General features: G+C 42.8%; 1 protein-coding gene across 1 annotated transcript; it reads left to right on the top strand.

Annotated features, from left to right (window-relative positions):
• Nucleotides 1–10,271: 10,271 nt before the first annotated feature.
• On the top strand, nucleotides 10,272–21,413 carry LOC101776659 (bifunctional dethiobiotin synthetase/7,8-diamino-pelargonic acid aminotransferase, mitochondrial). Its single transcript, XM_004973015.3, has 14 exons — nucleotides 10,272–10,970; nucleotides 12,347–12,517; nucleotides 12,632–12,893; nucleotides 13,007–13,090; nucleotides 13,294–13,414; nucleotides 14,196–14,344; nucleotides 17,101–17,195; nucleotides 18,508–18,623; nucleotides 18,703–18,849; nucleotides 18,969–19,102; nucleotides 19,185–19,316; nucleotides 19,455–19,589; nucleotides 19,764–19,876; nucleotides 20,851–21,413. Exons 1-14 carry the CDS (start codon nucleotides 10,324–10,326, stop codon nucleotides 21,020–21,022), a joined length of 2,478 nt encoding a protein of 825 aa, XP_004973072.1. The 5' UTR covers nucleotides 10,272–10,323; the 3' UTR covers nucleotides 21,023–21,413.
• Nucleotides 21,414–27,871: the final 6,458 nt, after the last annotated feature.

Here is a 27,871-nt window from a genome sequence, read left to right as displayed (position 1 = left end):
CAAAATTAAAGCGTAATTTATTTATAGAGATTTCTACTAATTTATTGGAATTTTTCTAAAATTTGTACTAATTAGTACAATTTCTAAGAATTTCTACCAAATTTTATAACTAGAAAATTTTATAACTACCAAATTCAAACTATAATTTTACCAATCCAAAATTTTTTATTAATTTTATAACTAGAAACAAATAAATATAAAAGGCTTGCATCACTGCCAAATTTATTCTAACTTCGTATACAATTTTAACAATCCAAAATTTTCTATTAAATTTATAACTAGAAAAAAGTAAATAAAAAAGCTTGCATCACTGCCTGCATCACTATCAAATTTATTCTAACTTCCTATGCAATTTTACTAATCCATAATTTTCTATCAATTATATAACTAGCAAAAAGTAAAAAAAAAGGCTTGCAACATCACTGCCTGCATCACACTGCCTTGCATCATCATGCCAAACGTATTAATGCTACTAGAGCGGTAGGTGCTGAGGTTTTAATTGCGCGAGCGCGGCGCGGGTCAACGAGGCGTGAGGGTGGCCGCAGAGGCAATGCGCGCGAGGCGAATCGGGGCTCGAGGTGCGGATGGAGGATGACGCGCGGATGGAGGAGGGGGAGGACGGGGCGCCGGATGACGGATCGAGGAGAGAGGACGACGGGGCGCCGGACGGAGGACGAGGGAGGATGGGGGGTGGACGGAGGTGGGTGGACGGGGTGCGTGGACGGAGGAGCGAGGATGGGGCGCTGGACGGAAGAGGCAGGACGGCCGGGACGCCGGATGGAGGAGAAGGCTCGCGGACGACGACGAACGGCGGCGCAGATGGAGTGGAGGATGACGGCGTAGACAGAGAGGAGACGGCGACAGGGATGAAGACCACCGGTGGCGACGGGGACGGAGGCGGCAGTGTGACGCCCGCGGAGCCGGCGACAGAGACGATGCGGAGGCTAGAGGAGTAAAAATTTTGCTAAGTTACCGGGTACAGGGGGAGTTGAAACGCTAGTTACTTTTATCCCCCCTACCATTTATCTCGGTTTGTAAGAAGAACCGAGAGAAACAGGCCATTTATCTCAGTTTGTAAGAGACTGAGATAAAAGCTCTTCCCTTTAATCCCGGTTTTGATGCACCCAGGATAAAAAGGGCAACCCTTTATCTCAGTCCGTAAGTAGAACTGGGATAAAAGGTCACGTCCAGGCGGGAACTAAAATTTACCCTTTTGTCCCAGTTCTAATTACGAACCGAGATAAAGGGCCTTACCAACCGGGATATAATGTCCCTCTCCTATTTATCATCTCCCTCTTCTTTTTTGGAAATAATTTTTTTATGTTTTCGCTGGATTTCATGCAGCAAAAATTAAAACTTTACATATTTCGAACATGAAAAATTATATTTAATTAGCAATTATATTTACAATAATGACTCATTAATTCTACACTACTTATATTACCTTCTTACATAATTATTTTACTGCATCACTGTCATCAAGAAATTATCAATTAAATAATTTATACATGCGAAAACAACTAATTTAAGCACACATGAAATTATATCAAGTAGTACATGAAATTAATCATAAATGTGAAGCAAATTTAACGCATTACAATGTAACATTAAAAAACTTCTTCTTCACGAATGTTCCTTGATCATGATCACGGCGCAAGTACGGAGCCTCTTCTTTAGATAGCAGGATGCTAGGGTCAACTTCAACAGCAAATGGAGGCATACCTGTAAACTGATCATAATCATCTGATTGGTCTATTTTGTCCTCGACTCCCACAATTTTTCTTTTACTTGGAAGGACTATGTGGCACTTTGGCTCCCATGGATGTTCTAGATTTCTCTTGGGTGTGCTAGACATGTCCTTCACATAGAAAACTTGATGCACATCATTGGCGAGTACGAATGGTTCATCACTGTATCCAGTCTTGCTAAGGTCCACTATTATCATTCCATACTGATCTTTAGTTACGCCATTTAGCTTCACCCATTAGCAACAAAACAGAGGGATGCACAGCGGTCCGTATTCGATTTCTCATATCTCCTCTATGAAACTATAATAAGAGTCCATGCTACTATTTATGCCTATGGCATCTATGCGGATATCACTATTCTGGTTCGTTCTTTTCTGGTCTTGGGGTCTTGTGTAAAATGTATAACCATTTATCTCGTAGCCTTGGAATTTCACGATTGTGCTAGAAGGTCCCCTGGCTAACCAAGCAAGCTGTGGGTGAATCTCAGAGTTACCCATAAGTTGTTTGCGCAACCAAGAGGGAAAAGTTTCCACATGGGTTCTTGTAAGCCAGGCATCGAATCTCGCCGGGTTTTCGAAAACTAACATCTGCTTGTGCTGATCGATATATGGAGCCACAAAGGTTGATTGCTGTAGAACAGTGTAGTGTGCCTTGTTGAACAAATCAGCATCATTGCTCAAACATACTTTCCTTTCAAGGGTACCCATACCCCGCAGCCTCCCCTCGTATTTATTATTCTCTTTATATTCAAGGAGTACCCATACGGGACCTTCAGACTATTCAAGCATTCAAACATGCTATACTTCTCTTCCTTGCTGAGAGTGTAACTAGCAGGACTTAAATATTGTTGTCCGTTATCTCTCTTTTCCGGATGTAGGTCATCCCATTGCCCCGTTTCTTTAAGGTCCCGTCATGCTTCTAGTGTATCTTTTGAGGGCCCATAAACACCCATGAAGCCTAGCACGTTCACACAAATGTTTTTCGTCAGGTGCATCACATCTATTGCGTTGCAGACATCTAGGGTTTTCCAATAAGGTAGCTCCCAAAATATTGACTTATTCTTCCACATGGGTGCACGTCCGTCATCGTCATTCGGAACAGGTTGGCTCCCAAGATCTTTTCCAAATACTACCCTTACATCCTTTATCATCTCAAAGACACGTTTTCCATTACGATGTAAAGGTTTTTTACGAGTTTCTGACGCCCCTTTGAAATGCATCGCACTTTCTCGCAGCTGGTGGTGAGCATGGAGAAATCGACGATAACTCATATAGACTACCTTCTTACAATGCTTCAAATACATGCTATTTGTGTCATCTAAGCAGTGGGTGCAGGCTCGATACCCCTTGTTTGTCTATCCCAAAAGGTTACTTAGTGCAGGTCAATCATTGATGGTTACGAAAAATAGTGCTCACAGGTTAAACATCTCTTGTTTATCCTCATCCCACACACGTACACATTCTTCCTTCCAGAGTTGTAAAAGTTCATCAACCAACGGTCTTAGGTACACATCAATGTCGTTGTCGGTTTGCTTTGGGCCTTGGATAAGCGCCAGCATCATAATGAACTTCCATTTCATGCACATCCAAGGAGGAAGGTTAAACATACATAAGGTCACAGGCCAAGTACTATGACCACTACTCAACTCACCGAATGGATTGAATCCATCAATACTTAAATCAAACCTTATGTTCCTTGGATCACCTTCAAACTTCGGGAATGCTCTATCAATTGATCTCCACTGAGCCCCATCAGCGGGGTGTCTCAGCATCTTATCTTCCTTACGTTCTTCTTTGTGCCATCGCATCAACTTAACATTCGCCTTGTTCCTGAACAAGCGCTTCAAGCGTGGTATTATAGGGAAATACCACATCACTTTCGCGGGAACTCTCTTCTTGGGAGGTTGCCCCTCGACATCACCAGGATCATCTTGCCTAATCTTATACCGCAGCGCTTCGCACATGGGATACACATCCAGATCCTCATATTCAGCACCGCCATAGATGATGCAATCATTAGGGCATGTGCGTATCTTCTGAACCTCCAATTCCAGAGGGCAAACAATCTATTTAGCTTCATATGTTGTGGATGACAATTCATTATTCTTGGGAAGAATCTTCTTGACAATTTCCAACATCCCCTGAAATGCCTTATCGGACACACCATTTTTGTCCTTCCATTGCATAAATTCTAGTGTGGTACCTAGCTTTTTATGGCCTCCCTAGCAATCTGGGTATAGCAATTTCCTGTGATCATCTGTCATGCGCTGCAACTTTGATGCTTCCTTCTGAGTTTTGAGATCTCTATGTGCATCTCTAAGCACCTGACCAAGGTCATCAATATGGCCATCTTCTACAAACTCATCTTCATCAGCCTCACCCATTGTAGTATCCGCAAAAGATTGGCCTATAACGTAGTCCGGAATGTTGTCATCATCCTCCTCCTCCTCACCGTCTTCCATTACAACCCCTCTTTCACTGTGATGGGTCCAAACCAAATAGTTAGGTGTGAAATTGTATCTAAACAAGTGGCTGTGAATAGTGCCCCAGGAAGCCTCTAAATAGCACTTCTGGTTACTGCATTGGGCGCATGGACAAGATATGAACTCGTTCTCTGGCTTGTTCGCTTTAGCCACTTCAAGAAAATTATTCATGCCAACAATAAACACCTTGCTCCGCTTGTCCGCGTTATACATCCATTGCCGGTCCATCTGCATCGTAATACGCAAGCCATCAATAAAATGGATTACAGTAAAACTATCCATCACATTGCTACAATTTTAGATAGAAATACACAAATTAAAATTTTAGAATCAAACAACATCATACAGTACGACAAACTCAAATGAATATTTGAAAGTTTACATAGAAATACACAAATTATTTAGCTCATATTTAATTTACAAATAACTAAACTATTAAAAAAATTCAATATTTCCCACATAATGTACTTATTCTAAAAATGACTAATTGCATACCTCTAAAGTATCAAATTACACCTACAATTTATATGGCTAATTTATAAGTATTAAAAACACATTTACTCTAATTTTTTCCTAATAAATAAAATTAAAATAATATCAATTCTACCTCACATTTACTATCCATTCTCCCTCACATTCAAACTATCTATCACATTGTAGCTCCAAAACATGTATAAATACAAATCCTCTACATGCTTAACAACAAACAAACTAATTTTTCTCCCTCTCTAAAGTATAAAACAAAGCTTAACAACAATAAATGAATGAGCATGAAGTAGCTAACCTTCATAACTTTTTGGATTGGTGAAATCCCCACTGAAATGAGGAAAAAAAATTTCAGCAGCACCTCCCCTAGGCTTGCTTCGGCGCCATGGAGAGGATGAGTTTCTCTGTCTTTGTGGAGTGGAGTGGCTCGGGCTGGAGGAGTGGAGGTGGAAGAAAGGGTGCTTGTAGATAAGATTTTATCCTGGTTGGTAAATCCAACCGGGACAAAAGATTAGAGCTTTTGTCCCGGTTGGTGGTTACTCCTGGTTGGAATTACCAACCGGGAGTAAAACGTTTATCCCGGTTGGTAACTCCAACCGGGATAAAAGGTTGAAGCTTCTGTCCCGGTTGGTGGCTCCAACCTGGGGTAAAGGGTGGCGTCGTCGGTGCCCGGAAACTAGCCGTTTTAACCGAGACTAAAGGGTGTCCTGTAGTCCCGGTTGCAAAAAAGGAACCAAGAGTAAAGGTGCGTCCCATTCCAGCCTACCGTGGCACACCCCCTTTTCTCCCGAGCCGAAATTAAATCGAGACTAAAGAGGGTGGTATCTAAAGTTAATTCTCTAGTAGTGAGGAGCTGGAGCCGGATGGAGCGGCACCAAACGAGCTCTTAGTTGCATGTTTTATGATGGAATTGTAGAGCGGTAGCATCACAGAAAAAGAGAAGGACTACGTTGCCGACACTGACCCAACCTTCTAGCCCCTATAGGGCTGGACTCCAGGGGATTGTTGCGGTGTGCATGTCCTGCAACAAGATGGGCGACGAGAAGGTTGTCCCGGCACTGCATATATGCTGCTTCAACTGGATAGCACCGACTCATAAACTAGGGTTAGGATTAGGTCATCTTTTATATGTTCTGTAATTGAAATATGTTTTTTTACCTTTTTCTTTATGATACGCAGTATAGACATAGACGTTGACACAAACTAAGATAGCTCAATTCACAACTGATCTTCTTATCATAGAACCTTTGTACCATCATTTAGATGTAAAAGCCTACTAAAATTTTAATTTTGTACATTTTAAATGATTCATCAGATATAAACTTTAGAAGTTGCAAATTTGATATATCTCTGATGTTTTTGCGAAGAAACAAGAATACTTTAGAAAAAAAATTGAGGGTCCAACATCTTTTAAATTGTACTTGAAAAAAACATCTTTTAGATTGAATCTTTTCTGTTTGAAATTTAGGATTGAATTTTACATGTATCATTTCAGATAAAGCTGCAAATTAAAGTTTCAAGCCGAACAGTCGTTGGAGCACTTTTGGAGTTTCAAAATTTAAAGTTGAATTATACCTGACATGTGCAGTAGGCGGCAGCACGATGTAATGCAATAGTAACGCACACACCTGTGAAATTGTAACCTACCAAGCAACAATGTCTAGTGAATCACATAATGCTTGGACAACACCCCGTGCTGTACCACTATATATGATACCCTAACCATCTTACTACTCCATTCTGCCCTTGTTATGCCCACCACCAAAACCAACGCACTACGAGAGGAGAAACAACGTGAACTGTACTGCTGTTGACAAGTTGTGAAAAGGGTCCAATAGGAATGGAAGGTACTAGGAAATAGCTTATCGTAAAGATGACATCACTATCAGCTTCTGTACCACCAGCATGCTTCTTCTTGGGTAGCAGTGGATGATCGTAGTGCACAACTGATGCCGTTGAGAGGAGCAACCCAATTTCTGGTAGCCGCTCTGATCATTGCGTCTTGCAATCCGGGTCGTCACCGGCTACCACGTGTTAGCTTGAACAGAAAAACCGGCCAAAATTGTACTCTTATGCAGAACATAATTGTCGATTGTGGGCAGAGCTGCTATATAGGTAAGGCATGCTGCACTTATATAGGTCCGTGGGGGCAGGAGCGGGCTGAGGAAGATGGACTCAAGGCATGCACAGTTTCTTTTCTTTTGTTTTTCTGCGCAAACGGCATGTTGATATGTGCAGACCTGAGGACTCTCGACCAAATCTTATGGGGGAGAGCCCTCTCCGGGTAGTCGCCTACTAATTTGTAATAGCCAAATAACCACACAGCTCGTGCTACAGTAAATGTGCTCGTATTTCTCGTAATTATTACAGATATAGTACAATTTGGATAACTAGTCTACTTGTTGTATTTTAGTTGATTCGTCCTCGTGTCTCTCTCTATATAGGTTACATATATATAAAATTATTTCTATTTGTATTTTGATTAGAACAGATAAGAAATTAACCATCATGTATTCCTAACACCGGAGGAATGATTATTAGTTCGAACATGCTAAAATCAACTTTAAAATGTCACCTTCAGAGGCCTTGTATACGTAGCCCAAATGTCAGCGCAACACAGTGTTTCCATTATCAAAATATGATAGCATATCAGTGACATCAAGGCCTACTGCTTCGTACGGAGCTCGTCAATTAAGATAGACCTACGAAATTTCAAGCCGACGAGTACTTTAAGCCATTTTTGCAGGAAGTGGCGTGTCATGATTAATGGAGGCGGAGTGGTGAGGGTCAAACAGTAGCAGCAGTGGTGAGGAGAGAGCCACGTCTAGGATGGTTTCTATTTCAAAGACGCCGCTCAAGTGAAACGCATCAATGCTTTCAGCATGCTATGAGCACATCACATGCAAGCAATATGTTCCATTTACTGCCGGCAAGGATAAGCACATTGTAGACCCGTCTCTAATACCATATTGGAGATGGATTTCAATTCTACATCTCTGATGGTGTCTTCTTTCTCACTTTCTTTCGTAGTTGGAGTGAGTTAGGGTTGCAGGCCGTGGTTGAAAGCACACATGCATGGGCACACTTACCAGGCAGGTAGTGATGGCCCGATTGGGATTGATGCTTCTACACCAGTGGATGCATCCTTGGTTATAACTTATAAAAATCATAATTCACAAATTAGTTGTGTGTGTGTGTTGGAGCCTTGGTGAAGTAACAATTTAATACAGAGAGGAAAATAGACCAGAGCACTGAGGACATTCTGTAATGGTTGTGGACTCTTAGTAGGTTGTGCCACGGGGCACGGGTGCATATGCGAGGGAAGGAAGGAAACGGGCTCACAATCCATGGGAGGCTATCATGGTCAGTACTAATGTACATGGTCAAAGAACCGCTGTGAAATTAATATTCTGCAGTACAAAAACGCTGTCAAAAATTGAATTCAATATAAATGCAGTCAGTACGCGTATTTCTGTTTTTGCCACATGCCAAACATCAATCGTGTACTATGCAATAAGTTATCATCGATCGTAGGAATAGAAGGCACCAGGAAATAGCACACCGCGCCAAAATATTATTAAGCTGGAATTGCCAAATTAACAAGTTTCTTTTTCATGGGTAAGAGGACAATAGGTCTCTGAGGAACATAAATCTCTCTTCCGAACCTTATTTAGGCGTTGTCACAGACAATAAACATAAATTTTTTCTCAGACTTGTACATTTCATACAAGTCAAGCATTTGAATTTCATTAGTTAGCCTGACATCCTCACTAATTCTCTTGTCAAAGAACCACACTGTGGCATCCTGATTAGGTGCCCATTTCACTTCATTCCTCAAAGTATTCATCAGCAACTCAAATGTAAATGTGCCTATCTCCACATTCCACTTAATCACTATCCCTTTTGAGTATGATTTCCTACCCAAAGAGTCAGTTGTGCAGAATCCTTCCACCTTAATCTCTAGCGAGAAGAACTCAACCCTACCAGCAAACACAAGAAGTGAAACATATGGGCACAAACCTATCAATCCTACCGAAAAAAATCTACTGCATTGCGACTGGTAGGCCCAAACCACAACCAAATTGAGAAGGATTTAGATCCTGTACCTTGCCTCGCAGTCCTCCATCGCCGCACCACTGCCCATCATCGCCGCCGCACCACGACAGTTAGGCTCGAATTCCATCTACTTTAGGCCGCCTCCCTCATCGCTCCTGTGGATCGATGGGCCAGCCACCTCTAGTCACTAGGTTAGGATTAGGGTTTGTTAGGAGGAGAGGGTTGGTGGGGAATGAAAGGATACGATCTAATCGGGTTGTGTGACTCAGCCTGTATCATCCAGCGTAGGAGCAATACTGTCCTCTAAAATGTCGGGTACGTCTACAACACCTGCAAGTGGGCCCAAACGTAGCACGGGGCGTATATAATGGCAAGTTTCGGTGAGCAATCGAATTGTAATGGCAAGTTTCCAATTTCATGATTTGTAATGCATATCTCCAAACCGTGACAATTGTAATGGCATATATCCAATTAACCTAAAAATAAAAAAAACTTGCTATTGAAATATCTCAAAACACCCATCACAACATCAAAAAACCTGATGCGATATCAAAGAAAGCTAATCTAAACATAGCAACATTCCAAAATTATCTATTTCAACCATTGCATCATCAAATATCACCAATTGAAACGTACCTCTCATATTAAACATTAAAGAAATGATTACCATTATAGCATAGAACGAGCACAATGGTCGCAACATTGTGCAGATGTAGATGGAAACATAACAACAAACCTACCAAGAAACTCCATATATCCCACACGCCCAAAAAAACCAAATCAGTGACCTACCTACTAAATCAAGCTCTTGTTTGCTTGTGAACATCCCCCTCACCAAAATCACACTGCTCTGCCAACCCGAATCGACATCCTCCTAGATAAATCAAGCTGCTAGAGTTCACTAATCTATCTCTGCCTTTCATTTACCTGCCTGATGACTCCAATCAACCAAGTTGGCGGATGGAGCATGGTTGCCCGTTTCGTCTTCAACTCCACCGTGCTGAGCCACCCTCCTGCTCCTCCCTTGCCCACGCATGCAACTCGCTACCGAGCCCCATCCTCCCCACGACTGGATTGAAGTGAGGCAAGGGTGAAAGGTAAATTCCTACAATTTTCTGTTAAAATAGAATTCACAATATAATAGGTCCGGTGTTCAGCAGCAAATTACCACCCTTGTACAATGTATTTTAGCAGTGACACCAATTTCCAATGGTTTGCGGCAAGCCAGCTTTGAACTGTGTCCGGCGACCAATTTTTTCATAAAATAATGGTATCGAGGCGTTACAACAAGGAGGGAAAACACACCTGTTTTTTTACTATAGTTTTCTGGTAGATGCTTAGGATTCCTTTTGGGTTAAATAAACTTTGTTAGCAGTTTTAAATCTGATTGGTTTTGCATTCACCAAAAGTAAATCGGTGGCCTAAATTGGACCTTTCCTCGGGTAAATTGGACTTTTTTTTTAACACCGATCGCTAGCGGATATTCCAAAGCTCACACCGCCACCAACCTCTTCCCAAACCCCGTCCAAAACCCACCTCATCCCCGCCGCCATGCTTCCCCGCCTCCTCCTCCGCTCCCGCCACCGGCGCCGCTACTCCTCCGCCGCCGCCACCGTGCCCCTATCCACACCGACCTTCGCCGTCTTCGGCGCCAACACAGGCGTCGGCAAGACCCTCGTCTCCGCGGGCCTCGTCGCCGCCCTCCTCAACTCCCGCTCTCCCTCCGTCTCGGCCGTCAGCTACCTCAAGCCGCTTCAGACCGGCTACCCCGCGGACTCCGACGCGCGATTCGTCTTCGCCAGGGCCCCCGCGCTGCTCCGCGCGTCCTCCTCCCCCCGCGCCACCCGCCTCGTCGCCTCATGCCGCACCCTCTTCCCGTCCCCTGCCGTGGGCCCGGAGGCGGAACCCCTCCACCAGAGCCAGGAGAAGGTGGTGACATACGGAGGGGATGGGGCGGAGGAGGAGACGAAGGTGCTCGCGTGCAGGACGGTGTACGCTTGGCGGGAGCCGGTGTCGCCGCACCTGGCGGCGGAGAGGGAGGGGATGGCGGCGGGGGACGATGAGGTCAGGGGGTGCGTGGACCAGTGGCTGATGGAGGAAGGCGTCGGGGAGGGTGGGGAGGTGTGGAAGGTGCTGGAGACGGCTGGCGGCGTGGCCAGCCCCAGCGCGTCGGGCACGCTGCAGTGCGACCTCTACCGGTGCGTGCTTTGGCTGCTTGCAGCTTGTTCAGCTATCGGACATGCTTGTTTCTTTGATTTACGTTATTGAATTCGGGTATCATCAACTCCCTCAGTTAGCCAGTTTCCTTGTATAGGAGAGCATTAGGATGTAGAAAAGTCATTTGAAGCATACTTTGACCATTAATTTTTCTTGCAAGACCTCACTGACTGCTATAAAATCAATGTGGTATTACAATTTACAAGCTCTAGGAAATATGAATTCATTGATACAACTTTTGTGCACAATGGATGCATAGAATTCGACGAATTGTTGGTCAACATTCTTTGTTGACTTTTTCAAATCCTAATACACCTTATAAAAAGAAATGCAGGGAGCATCTTGGACGGAATGTAAAATGACATTTGGGTTTTGTTTGTTGCCTGGTGTGGTTGTACATTATAACTCAGGATCAAGATAATTTATCTGATGTCTGTGTTGCATATTTTCGATGTGAAAAGTAGTTCAATGGGAGTACAATTTAGTATGCACTTTTATCGAAATTGCAGTCCAGTGCTATTCAGTAAGATGATATCATGCAGACTGGAAATAGTAGTCAAGGTTAATGGCCACAGATAGACAGAATCATGGTGAATGGCTATTCTAGAAGTTTACTAGGTTGTCTGTGGAATATTGTTGGGGAGTGTTAAAATTTTACAATCTTATGAAAATAAGCCTGAAAGTTACCAAATTCAAACAGTTGTGCTTATAGGCTAATATGCATTTTGATCCATCATCTCTCTTATGGTTAGTCATATACTCATATGGCCCTGGTGAGTCTAAATCTGAAATGAGGAAAGGCACAAGAGAATCACTCGAGTATTATAAATCTCGAGAAACACCCCACCTTTGTTGTTAGGAGAGGATCTGTCAGGAATCCCTCTGTCTCATTCATCTCTTCTTTTGTACCCATTTTGTCACTTTGGGAGATCATCTGAAGGACCATCAGAATTGTCTTTGTCTGGCCTTCTCTTGCTTCAACAGATTCTGTTTCTTTTCCTGCTGTTCATGCACTGGAGCAATTCCATGTCATAATAGCTCTGTAATCAATTACATACTCAAGTTTCTGGTTACTCCTGACATATTTTGCCATCGGTACTGAATTGTAGTAATTGTGCTTGTAATGATCTGCATGCTTTTCTCGTTGTTTCCCCACATTTTCATATTCTCATTTGTTCTGAACTTAGCAGTTGGGCTGATGCTTCCAAACATGCCAGATAAAATTTAAAATGCCTTGATTTTGTTACATTGGTTCTTAATTCACCTTCTGATTGTTAGCTTGAACTTCCTATTAAATGTCTCTGTGTTGAGTTGATCTTTTGGGCGGCTATTATTAATTACTTGCAACTTATGGCAGGCCTTTTAGGTTACCTGCTATTCTAGTTGGAGATGGTCGTCTGGGTGGTATTTCATCCACTTTGTCTGCATATGAAACTTTGTTGCTAAGAGGGTATGATGTGAGCACAGTTATTTTGGAAGATCGTGACTTAACAAATGACACATTCTTGCTTTCTTACTTAAGAAACAGGTTCCTATTCTTGATCACTCATTTAATTCTATTATTTTGTTGACTGAGTGGTTCACCGCTCTACTTTTGCTTAGATAAGACAGCTTTCAACTTTATATCGATTTTGTTGTTTAGGGTACATGTGCTTGCCTTGCCACAGATTCCTGAAGATCCTTCAGATGACCTAACAGATTGGTTTTCTGAATCATCCTCCGTTTTTAATTTGCTTAAGGATTCCCTGCAATCATTTCATTCAAAAAGAGTTGAGAGGTTAAACGGCATGCAAAAAAAATCAAAAGATTTACTGTGGTGGCCCTTTACTCAGCACAATCTTGTTCCTCAAGATTCTGTTACAGTAATTGATTCACGTTGTGGTGAGAATTTCTCAGCATACAAGGTATGTCAGTTTTCTATTCTAATTTTTCAGAAAATAAAATTGTAATGAAAATCTTATTGTGCTGCAAGGGTGGCTGAAACATTAAAGTCATTGTTTCTACATTTTTTATGTAGATTAAAGACAACACGATGATGCTTGTCCCTCAATTTGATGCATGCGCAAGTTGGTGGACTCAGGGGCCTGATTCTGACTTGCAGGTAGTCCTCAGCTCCCTGAATCAATGATTTTCTTGTTTATCTTCTTTTCTTTTTTGCTAAGAAAGCTTTTTTTTACAGTTTTTTATTGCTGAAGTTGTGTGTTTGAACTTTTGACAGGCAATTTCTGTAGCCTAAACTTGTGCACTTAAACTTTGACGGGAAATTTTGTAGCCTAAAGCCCTAAACTTCTCTTTACTCATTAGATTGAACTTGCAAGAGATATGGGTTATGCTGCTGCAAGGTATGGTCATGTGATGTTTCCAGAGAATGTTCATGAGCCTGCTCTTCGTGCTGCGGAACTTTTGCTTGGAGGAGTTGGTAAAGGTTGGTCCTTTTACCTTCTCTTCTTTTTATTGTAGCTGTTTGCTCATTTTGATCTGCATTCTACTATATAATGAATACGATGTATTACTTTTTTTCCTCGAACGACGCAGGAGAGCTGCATGTCATTTCAATAAAGATAGAAAAAAGGAGTGCAAGTCCAGTTAAGAGTTAAGACCCAACCCAAGTAGAAAACTCCCACCCACCCACGCACCGAACATGAACTACATTGCAGTCAAACTAGAAACATGACTGAGGACCACCAGAGCCTAAGCTGCCAGGTTCAGCAACCTGACGAGGAATTCCTGGGGTTAGAAGCTCCTGCCATGAAAGAAACTACACTCATCAGTCACTGTCCCAAGCAGTTCGTGAATGCTTTGCTTGCACCTTATCAATGGCGATCATAAGGTAAATGGGAGTGGCTTCATCACCACTCAGACCATTACCAAGCGCCCAGCCCTATTCATCAGAGATGCCTTCCACCCCAGAAGATGTTCTGCCACCTTATCAATGGCAAAAGCACATCCTTGGTGGGCTTACGATGACTTTGAAAATTGATGCGGATCTCTTCGCGTTTACTGCAATAAAGGAGGCAGTTATAAGGACGTGTACATCAAATAAAAACATGCATATATATGTCACGACAATCTTTTGACTTTGTGCAATAAGGCATTATTTTATGTTATGTGCCTTAATGCGTGTCATAGTTATGTTTTCTCATTTATCTGTGCAACTCTATCCACATTGCATCTCATTCATTGCTCACATCACACTTTTATGTCAGGTTGGGCTTCTCGGGTCTATTATTCTGACAATGGATCCACTGCAGTTGAAATTGCTCTAAAGATGGCATTCCGTAAATTTTCACTTGATCACGGAATTCTTGCGGACAGTGAAAAGAGCATAAGAAATGAAAGAAACATTCAGTTGAAGGTCTGTTACTCTTACGCTGAACATCCTTGTCTTTGTTGCCTAATTTTGTCAACCAAACTATTAAAGAGTCCAATGCAAGGGACTTTATTATAATTTTCATGGAGTAACAATGTATATGGAGTTAAGGCTTGAATTTCTGGTTCACCAGCTTGGACTATGTTCTTCAGATTTTATTATTTACATGATGTTGTTTTATATTTATCACAAAAACTGCAGTATTCAATATGTTCACTTGAATGATGGATTAGATGAAAATAATAACAACAATAACCAGCTACTTAGTATTTAGCAGCACATTTTCGGGAAATCATTTTACCATAAATCCAGTCAATAACATAAATGAGAAATAGACACTTCCCCTTTGTTGTGGATTCTTTAGTACTTTAATTAGATCAAATTCTGCTGAAATCCAGTCAATAACATTATGAACATGGATAGCCTTATGATTAAGGTCCATGGGCATTGCATATAGTCCAAAAGTATAAATTATATTGCCAGCTGTAAGTCAGATAATGCCTTTGCATGGGTAGTTAGTATGTGTTTGGTTTGAGGGTTGAAGAGGGTTGTGATGGGTCGGACCCAGATGGACCCTTGTTCGGTTTGAAATTCATGTGGGTTGGGATGGACCCAGAAGGGAATATACCTCCTAGATGCGGGTTGGTTTGATTCCTCCAAATCGAGCGGACCGAACGAACCCAGTTCGTCCCTTTCCGTTCGACGTTTCCTTCGTCAGGCGCGGGCAAGCGCACGCACGAAGGGAGGACGAGCTCCACCCTAGGGGGCTCCGCTACCCACTGCCTGCCGACGCGAGCTTGGGCTCCGCCACTGGCCATGGCGAGCTCGAGCTACGCCCGCGGGGCAAGGAGGACGGCGGGCAGCCGGCACGGGGCACGGAGGGCGGCGCATGCGGGCGATGGCGGCCGGTGCAGCGGGGAGGGCGGCGGCGCAGGGAGGAGAGCGGTGGGGAGGACGGCGCGAGTGGTGGGGAAGAAGATAAGGTGAAAAAAAAACAAATAAAAGAGAATGACAGGTGGGCTCTATACTGTTGCTAACGGTGTCACAATGGCATCCAACCCATCCCTTCTCAACCTTTGCAACCAAACAAAAACTTGGGACTGACCTATCCCTCTCAACCAAACACGAAATGGGTCGAATCCAGCCCACAAAACAGGGACGGAGCCAATCCATTCCACTTGGTCCCCAAACCAAACACATGCTTAGAGTACACTCCCGTATTCTGTGATCACATAAAAAGCCTCTTGTTTCTCTCTTTTTGCTACATTCATATCTCTTTTTTAACAGTGAATCTAATTTGCTGTTGACAGCAACTTTTGATTGAGAGAACAGGAGGGGAGCTTGTGCACTGCACACAGCTATGTTGACAATGTCTTTCCTTAGCCACACATGTTGGGCTGCACCCCCCTGCACAATCCTTCACACTGACAGTTGCTGCTCCCTTGCTGCTTCTCTGGCGGCCTGTATCAACTGTGATTCTATGGTATCATCCTTGCAAGTTTATGAACCCTTTGCACAAACTGGAATTGACCCTGATCCTCTCTTGCCAACATCAACATCTTCCCCAATGCTGCCTTGTACCTATTTTGTTCATCTGGTCATCTGGGTTGGCTAAGTCCATTCTGTGATGATGGAAGATTTGGAAAGGCCAATTGGATGTGTTGGTCAGCATCCTCCTTTCCTTTGCCACAGCCATTCAGGACTCTTTCTAAGTTCATCAATACCACTGTGACAAAGCCCCCCTACTAGGAGCACATGGGCCATCAACACTACCAAGCAGTACCTATCCACTGGGCTCACTGTTCTCTGCCGTTTACTCCATCTTTAGCCCTTGCAGCAACTGTCACTCTGATCTTGTTGTTTGTCTCACTGTGCTGCTGTCACCTATGCCATGTTAGTGTAAAGCCTGTGTGTCCATTCAGTCAGTCAAGTTGTCTGTTTCTCTGTTAGTTTATAGTTGGTTAGTAGTCTGTTAGTTAAGTTTGCCAAGCTTTGTGCTAGTCTTCAGGAGTTTCAGTCAAGATGTTAGGCAGTTAGCACTAGCAGTGCATGGATCATGTTGATCATGCCTGAAGTTTAGGGGGGCACTAGGGCCACTTCGTGTCTTCAGCCATGTTGAGTCATTTTGGATTTTGTGGCCTACGGTGGCAGAAATATATATTGGTAAAGCTATGTCTACGACGTGAGCACAACGAGACACCAGATGTAGTTGTCCAGAGTCCAGACCCACCTGAATAAAAGGAATGGATGACCATGAGCGTATCGATTGGCTATTAACCCGGGTCATACAGAGGCGTATGTGGATTGTCGTAAGTGTAGCAAAACTCTTTTATATCACAGATATTAAATCAGCAGATAATACTACAAAAGGACTCCAGTTGTATGCAGAAAATCTCATTTATATAAAAGATAACATTTTGAAGCAATTTACATCACCATTACATGAGTTGTAAACAAACAACTTTTTCTCACTCTAATACGACGAGATCCAATTCTCCTGCATGTTCAAGAAAAGAAAATATCACCATTGGATAAGGAAAATATACTTTTGCCTCGTTTATTCTTCATCACTGCCAAGCCACTTCATCACAGTGATGCCTCTTTGTTTACCTCTTTTATCATATTTCAGATATATTTTGATATACGTAGGTGATGAATTAACAAATGAATGTTGAGTAATAATTGTAATCCTGCATTTTATCATCCTGATCTGTCTACTTAATAATTTAATGTCTTTGTAGGTCCTTGCTCTAAACGGTTCATATCATGGTGATACACTGGGCGCTATGGAAGCTCAAGCTCCATCAGCTTATACATCGTTTATTCAGCAGCCATGGTATGCCTTAATTTGAGAATCGTAGTTTACTATGCCAGAAATAAGAGTGGCAGGGGCCTCCACACCCACAAACACTGTTTACTGTACTGAACATTTTTGGAGTTTTTTACTCTTCTACAGTTTTCTTTTCAAATTGTACCCTTTTCTATCTCTTTACGATGCTGAATGTTTAGGAGTTCATACTCTCCTTCAATGGTTCTCTTTGCCAACTGTTGCCTTTTCTGTACTAGCCTCCTCTTTTTTTTTCTCAAACTACGCAGGAGAGCTGCGTGTCATTTCATTAAGAGAGAATAGGAAGTACAAAGAGAGGGGGAGAGCCCCCAGACTAAGTACCGAACACATCCCAACACACACAAAACACTACACACACCCCACCCCGGAAGATTTCCACTGGAGCGCCACACAAAACAGGAAAACAAGACCAAAAAGCACCAAGCCTAAGCTGCTGGTGCAAGTGACCTAGCAAGCAACTCTCTGAGTTTAGAAGCCCCAGCCAAGCACCACAGGGTGCTTTCATTAGGTATAGCCTGAAGGAGCACCTGGGTGTTAGGGAGAGTGCCTTCAAACACACATGAATACTAGCCTCCTCTTTGATAGCCTAATTTTTTTTCTAGACATGTCTTGAGAACTTGCTAAGCCTTGAGCACGCCCTATGTACTTTCATCCTCCTGTCTTGCTGTTGGATATCATATCAGTCTATGCTTCACGAATACGGATATGCGTATCAGTATTGAGCCGATACGGATACACGGATACGTCATTTCTCCAAAAAAAACCTGATACGTGGATACGTTTTAGTATTTTTTTAGGAAAAGTAAATTATACGAGGCACTTGTCAAATGCAGTAGCAACTTAGTAGGACAATGAATTAACTCTGGTTCCTGCTTGGGAAACATAAAGCAAGAAGACCAGGAACACTAAATCAGTTTTCGTTGAACTAGCATAAACTTTCGGCAGCTCCTATAGGTCGCTTTATTGAGGTGTACTGTAAGTGCTAGTGCAATCTATGTCCGGTGATGGCCTACAATGTATTCATGTCGTATGTGTTGTCGTGTGTTCGTTGGCCCTGGGAACTGCCAGGAGGTAAGGTACGTCACGGAATTGTGGGCTGGGCCGTATCGCATGGCAGGCGGGAGGCGCAATACGTATCGATGCAAGTATCCGATTTCACTTTTTTTTATTTTATTCCTGATGGCCTGGATAAGTATCCCTCACGTATCCGATATGGATACATATCCGATACGAGATACGCGGCCACTGTGACGTATCCGTCTTGCATAGATATCAGTTACCTGAGGGGTTTTTTTTGTAGGTACTCTGGTCGGGGACTTTTTCTAGATCCTCCAACCGTGTGTATTAAAAGTGAAACATGCAATGTTTCTTTGCCCCAATCAATGCAGCATTATCCACGGACTTCTGGTGATACATGTCAGTGATGTGTGTTGACATGTCAGATGAAATTCCTTATGGGTTTATATTTAATTTTATTCTTTCATTAAAAATGTAGGTTTTCCTTCACTAGCTGAAGTTTTTTGCAAGACCAGGGACACATCATCTGCTGCAGATTTATATTTGTCCTACATAAAACAGCAATTATCAGAATTTTCTCAATCCAGTAATTCAGACCATCTTGCAGCACTAATTATAGAACCAGGTATATAAACTTTCACCCTTTGAGCTTCTTATCCCCCCATATACGTTCACATTCTTTTCAGACTAACGAACTTTGGTACATATTTACTGCTTCAATCTCATGAATTCGTCTTTGTGTAGTAATACAAGGTGCTGGGGGAATGCTCATGATAGATCCGCTTTTTCAGCGAGTACTTGTCCGTGAATGTAGAAGTCGAAAAATACCTGTCATATTTGACGAGGTATTTACCGGATTCTGGCGTCTAGGTGTGGAGGTAATATATGACAAGATTTTTCATAGGATAAAACAGGACTGTTTATTTGTATGTTTCTTAATCTTGATAACTTCTCTTTCAGTCTGCTTCAGAGCTGCTTGGGTGTCTACCAGATATTGCCTGTTACGCTAAATTGATGACTGGGGGAATTGTGCCATTAGCTGCAACCTTAGCAACGGAGGAAGTTTTTGAATCCTTCAAAAGTGACTCTAAGGTTGTCCTCTTGAAAGTTTTTGCATACTTAGCCTTACAATCTTGAAGCACGATCGTTGATGTTATGTCAAAAGTACTACAATGAATGTGGCATTACAGATTTACAGCTTAGAGCTGATATTTTTTTAATCTGGTCCAGCTTACAGCGCTTTTACATGGTCATTCCTATACTGCTCATGCCATGGGCTGTATGGCAGCACTAAAAGCCATCCAATGGTACCGGGATCCATCCACCAATTCGAACCTTGATTTGGATCATATGAAGCTAAAGGAGGTAATGAAATTATGCTGATTGAATAGGTATAAGTCTTTTTTTGAATAATTCACATTAAGATAGATTAAAGCAGGTTGATGTATTACGCCAAAGTTCCTTACAAATGTCTCTTCTGTTTAGCATTATCACCAATTCATGCATGTAATTATGCAAATGTTTACTCTCAATATGCAGCTATGGGATGGTGCACTTGTGAAGCAATTATCATCACTACCAAATGTGAAAAGAGTAGTCTCCTTAGGAACTCTATGCGCAATTGAGCTCAAGGCTGAAGGATCTGATGCTGGGTATGTCATTTATGCTTCACTGATGAACTTCAGTATTTTTATTTGCATAAAACAACTTCTCAACTAGCATCCAATGATTGCTATTGCATTGTTGTGCTGTGTCGAGTTTTTGTTGTGGTCATATGGAGTTTAGTTTTTTTAAGCAATATGGAGTTTAGTTTTCTGTGGAGAAGATTTTTCTGATTTATAAAGAATCTGATTATAATGAAAATGTTGTGGTCCCAAAGTAGAAAGTGTAGTCAAACCTAGTAAAATTAAAGTGCTTCTAACAAAGCATCTAGGATGCTAAACATACTATGTATACTAGTATGTGACTCTGCCCGTTGTCACCATTGTTGAATTTTAGGCAATTAGTGCTGCATACCTGAAAATTTGGAGAACTACTCTACGATGCAACTTTTACCAGCAAAGACATCGTATCTACATATCTTACCTCTATATGGTGATTTTGTCACATTCTCCTGGAAGTGACATGACATGATGGGATACCTGCGGGAGGTTGCTGGCCTCTTCTTGGCTGTCTTACTGCTGGTTGTGGGTGGCTGGGTCATCGGGAATGGTGATGAGGTAAGGTAGATAAGTAGAGAGAGGTGAGCAGTAGATTGATCTTTATTGATTGGCCTGGATGATAATGACGGCTATGATATATAGCTGGCTGACTCCCTAACAATCCAACTAACAATGGTAACACACTAACAAAACGCCTGATGCTAACTAGCTGAAACGATAAGGATGTCAAGCCTGATCTTCTTGAGAGGCCAACCCCAGATTCACATACATGGTTGCGCTAAAACACCACAATACTGATGAACATTATGATCACATGACTTAGCATATTGCGCTGTTATCATTGAGTGCTCTTGATGCTTGTTTGCTTTGCACACGAAGCATTCTGTGGCTTATTTCAAAAATAGTACACTGATCTAAAATGATGTTACCATTATGCGACAAGTTTCATACTATTCCTCGTACAGGTATGCGTCACTCTATGCAAGTTCCTTGGTACAACAGCTCCGCAGAGAGGATGATATCTATATTAGGCCCCTTGGTAACGTGATATACCTCATGTGTGGTCCATGCACGCCTCGAGATAGCTGTTCTCGACAACTACACAAAGTACTTCGCAGACTCTGCGATCTAAATTGAGCCCACGGAGAATAATTGCGAGCAGTTGTAGTAGTCGGGACAGCCTTGTGGTAACTTCAGTTTCAGGACATCAGTTAACCTGTGTCTGGCTCTACAAGCTCATGGCTTCCTGCAGGGATATTTTCAAAGTGTATTGTCAAGAGATTCAAACCTTCGATCTTGGGATAGTATTATATTGCAATTTGTTCATTATTGAAACTGAAACTTTTTCTAATGGTCTAATCCAGAGGGTAGCGCGTTCCTAACTGTGGTGGTATGATGGGTTGTCGTCTTCGACAATGATAACCTGTAACTCCTAAATGCTTCATTGTGTTCCCGATTGATCGGACTGTTTTACTGATTTATTGGGATATGGTATGGACCCGCTGCAATGTTGGTGTTCTTCCATGCAGTCTCAACACTGTAACGCCCAAGGTTTTGCATTGTTAAATAAGATCTGGTGCTTTGATCAAAACCCATATGCCGTCCGATTTTCTTTGCAATGTTAAATAAAATAAGAGAAAAAAAGATGAAAAGGCAAGGTGGAAAATAAGTACACATGAAAAAAAAAACTTCGCCCAGCGGGACTCGTTTTTTCGCCCATGCTTATTTTTTTGGGTAATCTATATCAATACTAAAAAGAACGAGTCTATAAAAAATACTAAACAGAGTGAGAATTGATGTCAATTTCCATCCAGACTAAACCCATCCAACCTCTCTCACAGAGGGCTCAGTTCAGGTGGAATGTGTTCCATGCATAAGATTACAACGAGGGGTGAGACATTTCATCGTGCGGTAATGCTACAGTACGGACGTTCGGAATCTTTGCCTCAACGTATGTTTCAATAGTTAAACATTAATGTTGCAACTATTAGTTCTGTATGTTTCATAATGAATGTTGTATGAAGCATAATGTTCATTTTGCGGTGAGACTTTTCTATCCTGGAGTCGAACGACGTAGTCATTTTTTTGCATATTTTTTTAATGTTGTAACTGTAAATTTTTTGATGTTACAGATATTTTATTTCGATATTGCAACGGAACGTTCGATGTAAAAATTCCCGTTGAACGTGCGCTATGCCGTTTGTCGTTGAAAATTGGCCTATGTAAAAATTCCCGTCGAACGTGCACTATGCCGTTCGTCGTTGAAAATTGGCCTCTTTTTTCGCCACACCCTTCCCATTCCCGCCCGCGAATCATGCTTCTCTTTCCCGTTTCTTTCCTTCCTGCCGCGCCCATCCCATCCCCTTCCCCATCCATCCGCGCCGCCCTCACCAGTCACCCCTGCCCTCCCCAGCCAATCCTAAGATCCCCCTCCATCCCGAAAGCCCAACGCGGGCAGGATTGGCGGCGGCGACGCGATATACTTGGTGAAGCGCGACGGGCAGCAGGAGTCGGTCCACTTCGACAAGATCACAGCGCGGCTCAAGAAGCTCAGCTACGGCCTCAGCGCCGCACACTGCGACCCGCCCTCGTGCGTTTGTGCGCACGGGTTGCTCGGCCGCCCGACGATGAGTGTGCCGGAAAATTCGACCTGCTTCGCATCGAGGCGAATCGAGGCTTGCGGCAGTGGATTGAGATGGGTCCGAGCGAATCGAGGTGGCTGACGGAGGTCCACGCGGAGGAGCTCAAGACGGGGCGGAGTTCAACCATGGCGCGTGCCCCAGGCAGTGCACAGGCCTGCGGGAGGCCTTTCCACGCCGCTGACGAGAAACCCAGTCCCTACCAATCCACGTCGGACCTGGTACGGATCCTTTCCACGCCGGACAGGCAGTGCACGTGTACACTGCGGGAGCCCTTTCCACGCCGCTGACATTTCCGCCTCCTTCAGAACTTGCTGGTCCTCCAGCAAGGCAGCCAGGGAAGCGAATCTGCAAGACATACCAATCCTCCCATGTTGTAGCTTCCCCCGGCAGATTGGTCCATTTGATCAGAGCCTGATGGATGGCCTTGCCGCCTCTCTTGACCAAGCGCCTCTGCAACACTTGTTCAGGCATCACCTCCTTGTCATCGAGAGCTGTAACCTTAGGCAAATCAGAAAAAATTGGTGTATAGTTAGGTAAAAAAGGTTTGAGTTGTGATATATGGAAGACCGGATGGATTTGTGAATCCTCCGGCAAATCCAATTTGTAGGCAGCTTTCCCAATTTTATTTAGGACCTGGTATGGATCGAAATACTTGAAAGCAAGCTTGGGGTATGGTCTGTTCACCAATGACGTCTGGGCATATGGTTGCAGTTTGAGCAGCACATGTTCGCCAATTTGATACTCTTGGGACGTGTTTTTCGATCAGCAGTGGCTTTCATTTTGTTCTGAGCCCTGTGCAAGTGTTCCTTGAGAACAGTAGCCTGTGCTTGCAGTTCCTGAATCATCTCTGTCACTGACAAAGTTGTGTTTGTAGAGATAGCAGGAAAAGCTCCAATATTAGGATCATGTCCATAAAGGACTTTGAAAGGAGAGCAGCCCAGAGAGGTGTGATGGGATGTATTATACCAAAACTCAGCTTGATGTAGTCATGACTTCCATTATTTTGGATCCTCATGTACTGCACACCTAAGGTACATCTCCAAACATTGATTGACTCTTTCAGTCTGTCCATCAGTTTGGGAGTGGTATACAGAGCTCATCAGTAATTGAGTACCCAGCAATTGAAACATCTCCTTCCAGAATGCACTTGTGAATATTTTATCTATGTCAGACACAATGGATTTAGGCATTCCATGTAATTTAACCACATTATCAAAAACTGCTCTAGCAATGGTCTTGGCTGTGAAAGGATGCTTAATTGGAATAAAGTGGGCATATTTCGTAAACCTATCAACAATCACCAAGATGACATTGAAGCCTTCTGATTTGGGTAAACCGTCTATGAAATCCATGGAGATGTCCTGCCATGCTCCTTCTGGAATTGGTAGTGGCTGAAGCAGATCAGGAGGTAAGGCATTAGAGTGCTTGGCTTGTTGACAAATGGAGCACTGTCTCACAAAATCTTCCACATCTTGTTTGAGACCTTTCCAATAAAGAGTTTGTTGATTCTCTGAAAAGTAGCCTGGATGCCTAAATGTCCCCCAATAGCACTTGAATGTAATGCCTGAATAAGTTTTGTTCTCAGAGCAGAATTTTGAGCTACCCACAACTTCCCTTTGTATCTGATAAGACCTTTATCCAGACTGAATCCTTGAGCATCAGGATTAGTGATAGCAAGCTGTGCCAAATATTGTTGAGCTTTTTGATCTGTGGTATATGAGTTGAGCAATTCCTGAATCCATTCTGGCTGGGCAGATGAAACAGCCTGAAGGACAAATAAATGAGGCATCCTTGATAAAACATCACTGGTACATTTTCTTTCTTTTTTCTATATTCCAGTTTGAACTGCATCCCCATCAACCTAGCCATGGCTTTCTTTTGCATGTCAAAATGCAAATTATGTTCAGTCAAATATGCTAGACTTTTGTGATCAGTCTTGATAATGAACTCCTAGTTCTGCAGGTACTGTCTCCATTTGTCTACTGCCATAATGAGTGCCAAAAAACTCTTTTTCATAAATGGACAAATGTTTATGCTAACTGGACAATGCTTTACTGAGAAATGCTACAGGTTGATCCTTTTGCATTAAGACAGCTTCAATACCCCCATCACAAGCATCTGTCTCAACAATAAAAGGTTGGTTGAAATCTGGTAAAGCAAGGACAGGTGTGCTAGACATGGCTTGTTTGAGAGTGTCAAAAGCCTGCTGAGCTTGAGTATTCCAGCCAAATTGATTTTTCCTCAATAATTGAGTCAAGGGCTTTGCAATCCAACCATAGTATTTAACAATTTTTCTATAGTATTTAGCGAGACCCAGAAATCCTCTCAGTTCAGTATGTAAAGTAGGTGTTGGCCACAGAGGCGGGTGCAGGATCTGGACTATGGATATTCAAAATTGGAGATGGCAAGAAAAAAAATTTGACAGAATAAATTATAGTTTTATAACATAGAATTAAGTGGTAGCATCATTGATTAATAAAATTGATCACAAATTGAAATTGTCCAGCTACTAATGATCAACATATCAAAGTGGCAACATGTGAAATAAATAGAGGCTAAAACAGCAAAATGGTAACAAAGATTACTACTTACAAGCTATAGGACAACTTTCCGTTCTACCATGCTTTGAAAATGAGCGATGATGTCCTTATCCTTAGCTTGCATGAAGAATTCCCTTTCAATCAATGTGACCAAGCAACCATTCAAATATTTCTGCCACATCTTACTTCTTCTCTTGTTCTTTATCAAATTCATTATAGAAAAGATTCTCTCAACACCAGCAGTTGCAACAGGGAGAACAAGCACCAATTTGAGAAGTTTATAAACAATTTCATACCGAGAAACCTTTTCTTATTTAACTAGCATCATAGACAACTCTGCTAGACTTTTCAAATTTTTGAAATTTTCATCATTTCTGACATCATTGATATAGTGGTGCAACTGAAAATGAAGCTGGTGTATTTCTTGAAATTCAAAGTCATGTGGATAGAACCTAGCAAGCTTAACCAAGTTTTCAACATTAAAAGCAGAAAAGGAATTGGTTGGACTGAATGATGCCATGCATCTAAGTAGCTCTATGTTTACCTCATCAAACCTATTATTGAGCTCTTGAACTTGTCTATCAATGACACCCAAAAACATATCAGCATGAAACCGGTGATAATTAATGGCACCTCTGTAGAACTGCCTTGATCTTTGCATAGAAATATACTTCCCATTCATGTCAACAACTTTAACATTGTGCTTCTCACAAAAAGAAGTGACCTTGGTAAGAAATTCTTGCCATCTAGAATCTTGTCTCAAAACATCCAGTTCTACCTTTGTGAACTCCACAAGATCCATTGCATTTACAATATCTTGCTCCCTCTTTTGCAAAGCATTCCACAAGTCATTTGTGTATCCAAATATTTCATTCATCAAGTGTAGCAGGAAAACAAACTCAAAGGACTTAAATACTGTGAGCATAGTGTGGCGGATCCACTTCGGATTAGCTTGACTAAACATGGTTAAGTCGCCTAACACGCGACACTCATGCCTTAGTCAAGTTAACACGAAGTGCCATCGGATTTCATCCGATATAACCACTTGAACAGGACCGAGTTAGCAAACTCACACGAAGCTGAGCGGTTTCAAAGAATACAACAAGTCCACTAATTTATACAAATTGACCATTTAGTTCGACAATAAAACAAACATCAGAGTTTTACAAGTTCAAAAGCAGCGAAAGATAAAACAGCGGAGCTAGCGCCGGGGTCGGACGTCACTGGTGAGGCCAGTCGAGACGTCAGTGATCCCTCTCCTCGCCGTCCGAGGAGGGATCCCACTCGACCGTCCAACCCGGAGGGAGTTGGGGCGGCCAAGTGCCAACAGAAGAAGGCTCGGGAGCAGCAACTTCACCTAAAAAAGAAAAGCCACAACAAGGCTGAGCTACTAAGCTCAACAAGACTTAACCGACAGGAGTAAGCTACTCCACCACTTCTAGACATGCCGGGCTCTTTGGCTGAGGGGTTTGTTTGCCCAAAAAGCACTATGTAGATCCTTATTTTCAAAGTTTTAGCTCAGATTCTAAGTTCATTATCCGGTCTAAGTTAGCAACTTACTCTAAGCAAACATAGAACCAACCAAAGGGTAATATATAACATCATCAAGACCATGTCATCATCAGATTCCTTTATTACTCAGGGTAGCATAGCGATCAAGTAGTCTCAAACTGTGAGAGGCAGACGAATCGATTCGAGTTCTTTAACCATGCATGGTGAACCTAACCTCACGACATCCGCGCACCACCGAGGGTCGCTTCCTATGTCGGCCTTCCCCATCAATTCCCTAACCCGTGTCGGGCCCATTTCCTTTGGTGCAATGTTCCACAGACCCGGCCTCTGCCGTTCTGTGACCACACTTGCCACAACGTGCGGCCGCAGGGGAAACTCCGTTCCAAGGATAATGGGGCGACCGCTCACATCTAGGTTCAATCCGGTACTCGGCTTCCTCATCCCATAATAAGTATGAGGTTAGTACTTTCAAACATTTGATCACGAACACCACCACTATCGGGCCTTAACAAGTTCCATAGACAGACGGGACGATCAGCCGACCACCAAAGAGTTAACCAAAACCCTGCCCCGTCTGTCGTCCTTATAGTTGTAACAGAAGAGGAACAGCCAACTCCTACAAACTCACGAGTGACAGGAAATCACTCGGCTTTTACCGCTTCCTATTTAAGCATAGCAACTACTCGGTCCAACAGCTAGTGTTCAGATCAGGGAACTAAGTCATGCACCTACGGTTGCAATCAACTCCTATACGTAAATGCACAAACAAGATGAAGAAGGCATGCGCAAGTTTGGAAAAACTGGGGTTCATGCTCCGGGGTTTGCCTTCAAGTGAGCAGGAAGGGAAGGGGTCTTCTGTGGGGGCGGCTTCGGCTTCTGGAGGCGGGAGCTCTGTTGCAGCTTCGTCTTCTGGCGCCAGGTACAACTCGTAGACACCGTCGGCGAGATGCAACTCTACACGAAATGCAATGCAGGGGGTTAGCATTTAGACGATTATTTCAACAGCAACACTTGCAAGTTCTAGCCCAGAAACTTTGTAGCAAGGCTACGGAAAAAGTGAGGAAGTTCACTTGAGTTGGAGAAGAACAAGGTAAAAGGGTCGGATGGAAAGAAGCTTATGATCTGACCCTTAGACTAGAGGAATAGATGTGCTGGGGGTCCTCAGACTTAACGCAGAGAAGTCCCTAAATCTTTACACATCTACCCTCAGGTCAAGGAAAAGGATACAGCCGAGCCATCGGGCGAGGCGGAGAAAGGGTCGCGAAACAGACGGGGTCGGGCGAGACGGAGAA

Source organism: Setaria italica, chromosome VI, assembly GCF_000263155.2.
Source record: "Setaria italica strain Yugu1 chromosome VI, Setaria_italica_v2.0, whole genome shotgun sequence".
Classification (NCBI taxonomy): Eukaryota; Viridiplantae; Streptophyta; class Magnoliopsida; order Poales; family Poaceae; genus Setaria; species Setaria italica.
The sequence above is the reverse complement of the archived record's forward strand: the minus strand, read 5'-3'. Positions and strand labels throughout refer to the sequence as shown.